The sequence below is a fragment of the Penaeus monodon genome, chromosome 1 (genome assembly GCF_015228065.2).
Source record: "Penaeus monodon isolate SGIC_2016 chromosome 1, NSTDA_Pmon_1, whole genome shotgun sequence".
NCBI lineage: Eukaryota > Metazoa > Arthropoda > Malacostraca > Decapoda > Penaeidae > Penaeus > Penaeus monodon.
Window position 1 is genome coordinate 21,252,141 of NC_051386.1, and position 10,630 is coordinate 21,262,770.

The 10,630-nt window shown below is 38.6% G+C and overlaps 1 protein-coding gene and 1 long non-coding RNA gene across 8 annotated transcripts in view; one reads left to right on the top strand and one right to left on the bottom strand.

Annotated features, from left to right (window-relative positions):
* LOC119570984 lies at nt 1-1,051 on the bottom strand. The gene is made up of 2 exons (XR_005228509.1): nt 912-1,051; nt 1-184 (listed from the first exon to the last, which is right to left on the bottom strand). It is a non-coding gene; the product is annotated as an uncharacterized LOC119570984 (long non-coding RNA).
* A 301-nt stretch (nt 1,052-1,352) lies between these two features.
* LOC119570263 (forkhead box protein K2-like) overlaps nt 1,353-10,630 on the top strand; it is an 88,843-nt gene continuing 79,565 nt past the window's right edge. For 5 of the 7 annotated variants that reach the window (XM_037918174.1, XM_037918344.1, XM_037918134.1 and 2 more), the window contains exon 1: nt 1,401-1,868. In XM_037918174.1, the coding sequence (XP_037774102.1) occupies nt 1,429-1,868 (440 nt within the window). In that variant the 5' untranslated portion in view covers nt 1,401-1,428. Of the gene's footprint in view, nt 1,869-10,630 lie in introns of all 7 variants that reach the window. The other 2 variants (XM_037918099.1, XM_037918251.1) reach the window with 1 other exon arrangement.

The following is a 10,630-nucleotide window of genomic DNA, read 5'->3' on the forward strand; positions in this document are numbered from 1 at the left end:
TTTCTTGTTATTACTTTTTATATCTACATAGCCTTGGGAAATATAACCGTGCTTGTTTGACCCAGCATACAATAGAAAATAAAGAATGTATAATAGTTTTCCCAATGACGATTACGTTTGTCTGTATTTATTGCCTTGTCATCTTCACAATAGTTTCTGATTGCCAGTCGCAACTCGGGTTATGCTGTAAGAAAAAAAAATCAATGTGAATTTCAGTTACTTCGGTAACTGAGTAAACATTATTGAGTTAATTTAAGATAGGACTCCAGTTTTTAATAGCAAACTTTCGTGTTTGAGTTGCAAGTACACCATTCACATTTATCGACTTGATATCATTATTCAAACAAATCACACATACTTTGATAGCACTGGCAACTAAATAACGATAATTAAGATAAGAACAAAAACGGAATTTTAATACCCATAAATAAATGTGCTCAAATGAAACTTCCAAGCCCTTGCAGTTTGGAAGGGAATGCCTAGATAAAAGGATTACTTTATGATACATTTGCCTCTCCTCTCTAATTTACTATTTAAATAAACTACAGTTTGCAGTAATCGCCTTCTGAGCTTATTACTGCCGAGTTTTCTAGACGTTTCCGAAGAAAATCCTTTTTTAATACTTATTTGAGAGCCAACATAGCATTCCAAATCCTCGTCTTGGAAACGATATTAGTCTCTTCCCTCTCCGTACAAAAAGTGTAATTTGAACCAATAAAGTAGCAGATGCATGTATTAATGATAAAAGCGTTAAATATTTCGGGTAATTTCCATAGTTCAAAGTAGTTCTGGCAATTGACGGATATTAGGTTCGCCTTTGCAACAGCCAGTGCTCATTACATTTCCTATATGAATCAGACTGCCAAATTTCCGCTAAGTGAAAGGATGAGAACCGAAATCAGAAGTCCTACCTCGTGTTTAATCTTTCGCCAAGGTCATTTGGGTCACGTTGCATTCTGTTAAAATTGAGCGCGGCTAAATATAATCAGAGTCGATTTAGAGGCCCGTTCCGTCTTTTTTAAAAATCGAGCGCCTTAGCCCACTCTTGTTTTTTACTGAATGGCTTACGAAATCCCTGCCATATATGGCCTACGGTCTCGAAATGCCCCGTGTGCCATGTGACGGCACAGAGAGTGAGAGAGCGAGTGCGTGTGAGTGCGGGAGAGGGAGAGAGAACGAGCTCTTTTCCCCCTATCGATCTCGTCCGGCCATTTGAGCCTCATTCCCTCGGAAAAGCCTCCTGTTCGGTGCCCACGGAGCCATCAGCACCTCGCCCTGGAAGTGCCCCCTGGCCCCCCCTCGGCCGCAGCTCCAGGCCGGCATCGCACCAAAAAGCCCGATTTGCTGGGCTGTTGTTTACAAACACGGGCGCGAGGGGCGGGCGGGCGGCGCGCGTGTGCTGTCTCGGGCATTGTGGGAGCGAGCTGCATGTCCGTGCGCACGCGGCGGGGAGAGTGTGTCGTCGTGCCGTGTCGCCATCTTCACCGGCTCGCAGAGTCCCCCACGATGTCTGCTCCTGTCAGGGGCCCGGATCAGCATGCTTGGGCCCTGCTAGCCCTTCAGAAGTCCGCGCCAGCCTCGCCTCACCGCGTGCCGTGGTCCCCCGACAGGAAGGGAACGCCCATTGCCAGACTGGAAGGCAAGGAATTCGAATACATGGTGCGCCAGAGTCGGGTGGTCATCGGGCGCAACTCCAGCAAGGGCGACGTGGACGTCAACATGGGCCACAATAGCTTTATTTCGCGGCGCCACATCGAGATATACTTCGAGACGCCCCACTTCTACATGATCTGCAACGGCAAGAACGGCGTGTTCGTGGACGGGGTGTTCCAGAGGAAGGGGGCGCCGCCCCTGCAGCTGCCCAGACAGTGAGTTCCTCCTTGGTTTCAATAAGCCCTTTGCCCTCGCGAGAGTGCCCGACGTGGCGTAAGGAGGCCATGAGGCTACTCTCGGGCCTGTTGTGAGGGAAGGGACCTGCTTTGGAAGCAGTGTTTGTGGACATGCAGTGTTGCTGTTTGGAAAAGTACAACATTCCTTTTTTGTTATTTTGAAGGATTTAGTGGCTGCTTTTGTGTTGTTGTTGCATATGTATGTGCACAGATAGTTTCTGTGGATTTGGTAGTGCGGATTATGTGCCAAAGGAACTAGCAAACAGAAAATTCTTTCTAGAACATTAAATGTTTTTGAAATCTTTCATATCATCAAAATTGTGGCCAAAAGGAAAAGTGATGGTGTTGTGATGAGTTCTGAAATTTCAGGAATACTATTTGGTATTTAAATTTTAGTAAAAATGCCTTCGAGAATTGAAAAATACAGTGATTGAAGTTTCCGAGGGAGGATCTAGCAGATGAGGATGTTTGTTGCTAACTCATGTTGGTGAGGTTGAAATTTTACAAATAATGTTTAATTGATATTTAGTTATCAGTCTTCTGAGCACTGATAATGTGATTATTTGGAAGGGACTACTTTCAAAGACATGATACTGCCGTAGCGTTTAGTAGGTGTGGTGGGATAGTTGATGCTTTTTTATATTACTGGCGACGGGTGACGTGTAAATTTTTCAAATGTTTTATTAATATTTAATTCTCAGTCTTCTGAGCACTGAGAATGCATTTATTTGGAAGGGACTACTTTTAAAGACATGATACTGCTGTTGCATTCATTATGTGGTGGGATAGGTGATGCTTTTTCATATAATTAGATATGGGTGAGATTGATATTTTACAATTAATGTGTTATTGTCAGTTATCAGAGCACTAAAAATGTTGCTATTTGGAAGGGAGCACTTTTTAACCCATACTGCTGGGTCACATGTACTGGCATCATAACAAACCGCTTGGTCTGCGGGGTAAACCTGCAGCAGTGCACCAGAGTGTGTGGTACGGGACGTTCGGCTTGATGTAGCAGACTTCTCCCAGTGTCTGGCCGTTGCCAGAAACCACCAAAATTTTATCATGCTAAGGGATTTCTGTTATCCAGCGGTGAGGGGTGAAAATATACTGTTGAGATCTGTGGCAATTCTTTAAAGTACGGATGCATATGCCAGAGGCTAAGTCTCCAACTCCATGTTACAAACACTCCCTGGCAAATATTGTCTAGACCTTGGTATGCATGGCAAGATAGAGCTGAAACTTAGGAACACCAAGTGGACTTAGGCTATGGGAGACACTTTCCATGATGTTTTTTCTTCATTTGTATCACTACTGCACTGTTTACATTAACAGTTGGTTGTTGTTAGGTTAGATTAATTTTTTTTTTTTTTCATTTTATTTTATTTTTTTGAGTTTTTAGATGACTTTTCAAAGCGATGGTTAGCAGATCTATTAATTATTTAGAATAGGGCCATGTCATGTAGTTATTTTGCCTCAATAATTAATATTTTGAAAGGAACCAGCAACGTCAACCATGAATATTTTATCAAGATAGTTTGGACTAGCACCCTATTAACAATGAAATACCATAGGGTTTACAAGCTCAAAATAATAATGGCAGATATTTGTTGACACGTGCTGTAATGCAATTCATGGAGGCCATTGCTTGATATATAGTTCAGCAGGTTTTGATAGGTTGTTGATGGAGTACCTTTATTTTTTACAAATTGATTTTTGTTTATCTAATTTTATTATTTTAAGTTTTGCATATGATCATATCATTATTTTTGTTGTTGTTCAATCTCTTTTTCTAACTGCTTTTAGCCTTTTAAAAATTAGTGGGGTCCATACGTACAGGGAGATGGTTCAGATGGTAACGTAATATCTTAAATGCATGCTGTGAAGCTGTTAGAGGAATTATAGCAGATGTGATTAGGTGAGTTAGGTAGCCATAAGATACATATTACATAGAAACATTTTTTTCACTGTACAACATTCAATGTTATAGAATCTCACTTTGTAATCTTGACTTCATTTTTGAAGTTTGCCATTGAACTGCATGAAGCAGTGTTACAGCTTCTGTATTCAGCATAGTAGAGCTTGGCCTGGTTGCTTATTTGGCAACAAATTCCCAAGGTCAAAAAGCATTCTTGTCAGAAAGTAAACCATGAAATTTTGTTTACCTTTTCAAAAGCACAAAATGTAGAGGCCATGACATCACAAAATGTAGCCTCCTGAGTATAAATTCATGAACTTATTAGATTATACTTCTTACCTAGAAGTAGTAGTATCTTCTCATAGGGCTATAATCTTAGTTTCCTATTATAGTGCGGTTGAACATTTGCTATTGGGAAAATCAGCAGTTAAATATTTTGTCATTTAGCAATATTAATTGAAAATGAAATTCAAACATGTCTTTGCACTAGTAAAAATGATAGTCATTAATAATATTAAGATACTTTTTTTGTTAGCTTTGTTTTACATAGACCATGAAGTTAGTGTTATTTTTGGATAAATTTAGATAAAAGCTAGTTCACTGTAAAGTCTGCCTATAAATATTTTATTCAAGAAACTGTAGATAATCATTAGTAATTGTGAGTAAATTAATAGAGAGAAATATTGAGTAATATAAACAATAAGACCATGTTGAATTAAAGCCAAAAATGGAATACCAAATTAACCCAATGCCGCCGGGTGGTTTCCTGATACAGAAGCCCTCCCTCCTGGGCTGTATTCGTAATGGCTTGGGCCCCGCCACCGGGTGATTGTGTCAGTACCATAGCATGTGCGGCATGATCACACATGCCCCTGGAAAACAGGACCAGCACACCGTGGACATGTATACACATTTTGCCACCCAGAATATAGTCCAGGCATGTCATGGCATGTATGTACATGCCACCTGGTGGCAAAGGGTTAAAATGCACCCAGTCTGCTGAAGTAAAAAAGAATGCAGTCATATATTATAATTCATGATGGTTTTGCCATTAAAATCACTCTTGCCTTGTATCTTGTACTAGATTATGGGGAATTGTATATGAACAGGGTTTAAGTTAGTGTCCATGGTGGGTTAGGTTGTTTTTGGTATGTTAGCAGGGGTGATATGAACTTTGAAACTATAGTGACTGTTCTATCCAAATTCGCATAAACCTTGCAGTGATCTCTGATAGAAAAACTCCAGTTCTCTATGTTGGAATGGTGTCAAGCAGTTACTGCAGCCTCTGCACCATGTGCGTTCTGACAGAGGCCAACAAACCACCATGCATAGTCTTGTAATGTAGTGTGTAAATTTATTTTATTTTATTTATTATTTTTTAAAATTTATTATTAATTATTATTATTATTTTTTTTTATTATTATTATTATTATTATTATTTTTTTTTTTTTTTCAATAATTACCATAATAGTCTGCAAGCTCCTATCATGCCAGAATGTACGGGTTGACTTTTATTGGCCTTGGTGACTGAAACTGATGGATGCACAGGTTTCTCGGTAAAATTTACCATACTCGTGTTGCACCTATATATTTAGTCTTGAAATTAGATGGCTGGTTATGCAGAGTTACATGAGATTTTATATTACAGCAGTTCATTAGTGAAGGCTAGCAGTGGACAACTAGTTAAAGAATGATTTTGCAAAGGAATGATTAGTATAGTTTAGTATAGGTAGAGATGAAAAAAGGCATGCTTGAGATCATATACAGAGACAGATTTGATCACTTTCCTGTCCCTCATTAGCCATATATCAATTACCTGTTAAGCTTCAGGTTTATCATACCTAGGTTGTAGGATAGAAACTTTTAAAGATTGTTCATATGGTGGAAATATGCTTGCTTGTAAATACCAGGTGAGCTGAGATTGCAATGCTTGCATTTACCAGTTAAGTTGAGATTGAAAGGTAATTTTGAGAAAAGATTGTAAAGTTTTAAAAGAAGCGCATATATTCATTAAACCTTTGCAAATGTTTTATGATCATTCTGGGCATAGGGTATTGTTTCTGTCTATGCTAGATGTAAAACCTCATTAATTGGCCTGGTTATTCCTTGCCACACATGCATTGTAACGATATCAGAGGCTTCTTAACAGGCTAGAAAAGAATACTTGCAAATGTTAAATTGTTTGAAAAGTGATCATCAGTTTGTGAATGTTTGGGCTCCCCTAGAGTACTGTTACCTGAATGGTATGAGTTCATTAGTGAGATATTCATATTATCGAAGTGCATACAGGGGAACTTGGCTCTTGGATTGTGACATAAATTTGTATAGGTTCCCAGTAGGATGAGAAATCAGTTCTAGTAGAGGCGGTTTTGTTATTACAGTTGTGTTGCTTGTGGAGCTTGTCAAAAGCTCGGGTACAGTGTTTACTGAAGTCATTGTGTGTGCATATGTCTCAGCCTCGGAAATAAGCTTAAAAGGCCTAGTGCATTGAAGTTGGTGTTTCTAAGTTACTTGTAGAACACATATTGTCAAGTGGGTTATAGAAATTAGAAACATTTGAACATGGAAATCTTTAGTCGCGATGATTTTTAATGGAGTTTTCTTGTATCGAGGTATTTAGATATATTTTACTAGAGTTGTTGTTGTTGTTTTTGTTGTAATTGCTGTTGATATTGCTGCTGTTCATTGTTATTGTTAATTATTGTTATTATTGTTACCATTATTATTTTCATTATTATTATGATTGGTATTGGTATTGTTGTCATTGTGACTTACATTCTAGAATTAGTTAGACATTTATTTGATGCCAGTGGTGATATTTCATGTGCCCATTCTGAACAGTGTGCTGGTAGTTCACGCAATTAGCTGCAGGAGGGAAAAGTTAAAAGTGAGAAACGTGGAAAATATTTTCTTTTCCCTTTCTGTCTAATTTTCGCTGTAGCATGTAAAAGCCTACTTTTAAGGGTGCCATGACTCCTTAATGACTTAAGGAAGGAGTAAACAAGTGAACATCAGTTTAGTCGAGACATGCCAGAACATAGACATACATACCCATCTTTAGCCAGGGATTAGGAACACTATTTTTAATTGACACTTGAATCTCAGTAGCTTGTAATTAAACTTCTCTTTTCTGATTTATATAACTAGCACTATTATTAATTATTTATTCATTTATTTATTGAGTTGTAGAAATATAATTCATATAATTTGTCATTATTCTTGATTTTTGGATTTTTATGGAGGGAAACGGTAGAAATTATATGGTACCAATATATAGTTAATCTTGTTTATAATTGCATTTTTTCATTTTATTTATTTTTTTATTATTATTTTTTTTTTTTACACTTATAAAGCCTTGCTAGTCAATAATTTTTTGTTTTTTCTATCTTTTGATTTAAAATCATTGTTCAAGTTCAGATGCCACAGTCATGCATCTGTGTCTGTGGTATCCAACATCCAATGAACACACACTGAAAGGAAAAGGACACACACACACACACACACACACACACACACACACACACACACACACACACACACACACACACACACACACACACACACACACACACACACACACACTCACTCACACTCACACTCACACTCACACTCACACACACACACACACTCACACTCACACTCACACTCACACTCACACTCACACTTGTCAACAGTTCCACTCCAGATAAAGCAAATAACTAATGGGATTTTATTTTGATTATTTGCTTCATCTGAAGAGGAAATTGTGACTAGTTTGAAATGCTGTATTCAATATCTTTACACATTGTGGCAGTTTCCTCTTACCAGCATCCAAACTCGTGTTTCATGGGTTAATTGAATTCTGTAGCATATATATAATGTTTAAAAAATAGTTCCATGAAGAGTTTGTCATGGAAGCAAGTTATCATTCACTTTCTACATTCACCATGTTTATTGTGCATATGTTCTACGATTTTGTATACATCAGCTTGTGCCCCTGATATTATCTTGCTAGCCATTTGATATATACTCTTTACAGAATTCTAGTGCAGAGCTTTGCTGTGAATATTAAAAAAGGGGGGGGAAAAGAAACATTATTATATAAGCAAAATCAATATTCCTTTAGTATTATTCAGAGATATAACATGTTTTGGCACCTCTTTAAATCTCTTGGTCCTTGCAGAATGACTAATCTGGCCTCATTGTCTAATACGGAAAATTGCATATGTACCTATATTGAATAATTCTTTACATTCCTTCATATGTCAAATATTTATCTATATAAGAATTGAAAATCCTTATAGTTGTAATAATTGATGACATGTTTTTTTGTGATATGATAAACATTATAACTCCATCAAATATTTATGTAAATTTTGGTTGAGAAAGGTCAGTGTTACCGGACAGAATAAATGAGAATATGGTAATACTCCACGTCACATGAACTAACCCAATCCTCACTTTAATCTTCACTAGCCTTGCTATCCAAACATCGAGAGTACATAGAAAGTCAAAAACAAACCTTGAAAACAAATAACTGAAATGGGATTTAATATCTGGTGTGGATGTTAAAATAGCTAAGAGCAATGTTTGAATATTCTAACTTGTGTAATCAAGGAATGGAATAGTTGACTTGTTATAATTGATAATAGTACCAGGAGTGGAAGTGTTTGGAGGAAGGAAGATTTGTGTAATTATTGTTTTTCTTTATCGTACCTGGTGTTAAAAGTAATTGGGTAGGAGTACGAGGAAATGTCTTTTGGCCATGTCATGGTTATATCTTCTCTCTACGATAACTTAATAATCTCATTAGTTATTACAGATTTTTAAAAATCATATTCATCTAAGTAGCAGAAATATGATTAATCATGGACATCCAATGAAACCATGCCAAGAGACTTGGAGTCCCCAGTAGATGTTCCATGCATATGACAGTCACTTATACCACATGTGACTGTCTGTGCCATGTCAGATTTGGCAGTTAGGCATGGGTGTTCTTAGTCCACATCAGGGTTACCACTATTACCACAAATTCTACGAATGCGATGCTAGAGACATAATTTTGGGATTGATTGGAGTTAGTAATTAATGATTACCTTTATATCATGTTGTAAGAATTTTTTAAAAAATTGTAGTACAAGTAATAGATTTGGAAAATTTAACTGAATTACAGATATAATAGTTAATAAATAAGTTACAGATATCCACCATAGTTACCATCATTACTGCATGGTATGTGGTAATGTTGTAACCATGGTCCACTTCCACAATGCTAGTGAACAGAATTTTCTACTTTTAAATTATGATGCCATTGATTGCAAAAGCAAATTGAAATTGGTTATTTTGATTTATAGCTTACTGCAGCTAATTAATAGGAAGTTTCTTGTTTGTCCTGTTATTTGTAGGGAGAGGATTCTTTAGGAAAAATGGTAATTCTTAAGGGATTGATAAAGAGTAAAGTCTTGGGTTTTCTTCCAAAAGAAATTGATTGTATATGAATGAGGTTTCATTGCTATTGGATTTTTTAAAACTTACGTGTGTGCTGATAATGCATGTGAAAACATTAACGTCTAATTCTTTGTATGGTATGGATTCTGAAGTGGAGGTATGATTACATATTTACTTATTCATATATTTATTCATTGCATAACTTTTAAGCTGTTACCTGTATTCATTTCTTACATGAAATGTAAATATTGACATACTAAATCTGCTTATACAGACCTTTAACATGGTCATAAATATTCCACATAGTTACAGCTTCATATGCATTGCATGATATTTAAAAAATTCAAGCATCATGATCCTTCTTATTCTTATTCTCGTTCATCTTCTCATTTTTATTTTTATTCTCTTTCTTCTTATCATTATTCTTAATCTCCTCCTCCTCCCCTCCTCCTCCTCCTCCTCCTTATTCCTCCCCCCTCCTCCTCCCCCTCCTCCCTCCTCCTCCTCCTCCTCCTCCTCCTCCCCACTTCCTCCCCTCCTCCCCCCCCCCTCCCCCCTTCTTCCCCTCCCCCTCTTCTTCCTCCTCCCCCTCTTCTTCCTCCTCCTCCTCCTCCCCCCTCCTCCTATTTCTCCCCCCTTTCTTCCTCCTCCTCCTCCCTCCCCTCCTCCTCCCCCTTCCCCTCTCCCCTTCCCCCCCTCCTTCCTCCTCCTCCTCCTCCTTATTCTCCTCCTCCCCCCTCCTCCTCCTCCTATTCCCCTCCTTCTCCTCCTCCTCTCCTCCTCCTTCTCCCCCATCCTCCTATTCCTCCCCCTTTCTCCCTCCACCCCCCTTCCTCCACCTCCTCCCCCCTTCCTCCTCTTCCTCCCCCCCCTTCCTCCTCCCCCTCCTCCTCCCCCTCCTCCTCCCCTCCTCCTCCTTTCCCCCTCCTCCCCCTCCTCCCCCTCCTCCTCCCCCTCCTCCTCCTCCTCCTCCTCCTCCTCCTCCTCCCCTTCCTCCTCCTACTCCCCTCCTCCTTTCCCCCCCCCCTTCCTCCTCCTCCTCCCCCCCTTCTTCCTCTTACCCCCCCTTCCTCCTCCTCCTCCACCTCGCTCTCCTCCTCTTTCTCCTCCTCCTCCTCCTAGTCATTTAAAGGTGTGTGGAATTAAACTTTAAGTCTGTGTGTTGTAAACATTTTTAATGTTATTTTTGCTCCTAATGAAAGTTATGAAAAATTTAACCTTTCACTATGTGGCATTCAGCTCCACTACAGATGGCATGTAGTAAAGCCATAACTGCCTTTGCCCATACCTCAGAAGAAATATATTTCTCACATGAAATTCAATGTCATGCCCATTCCGGCTGTCCCCAAATTTACGCAACATTCAATATTTCTTACATTTTAGTGAAACGGTACCC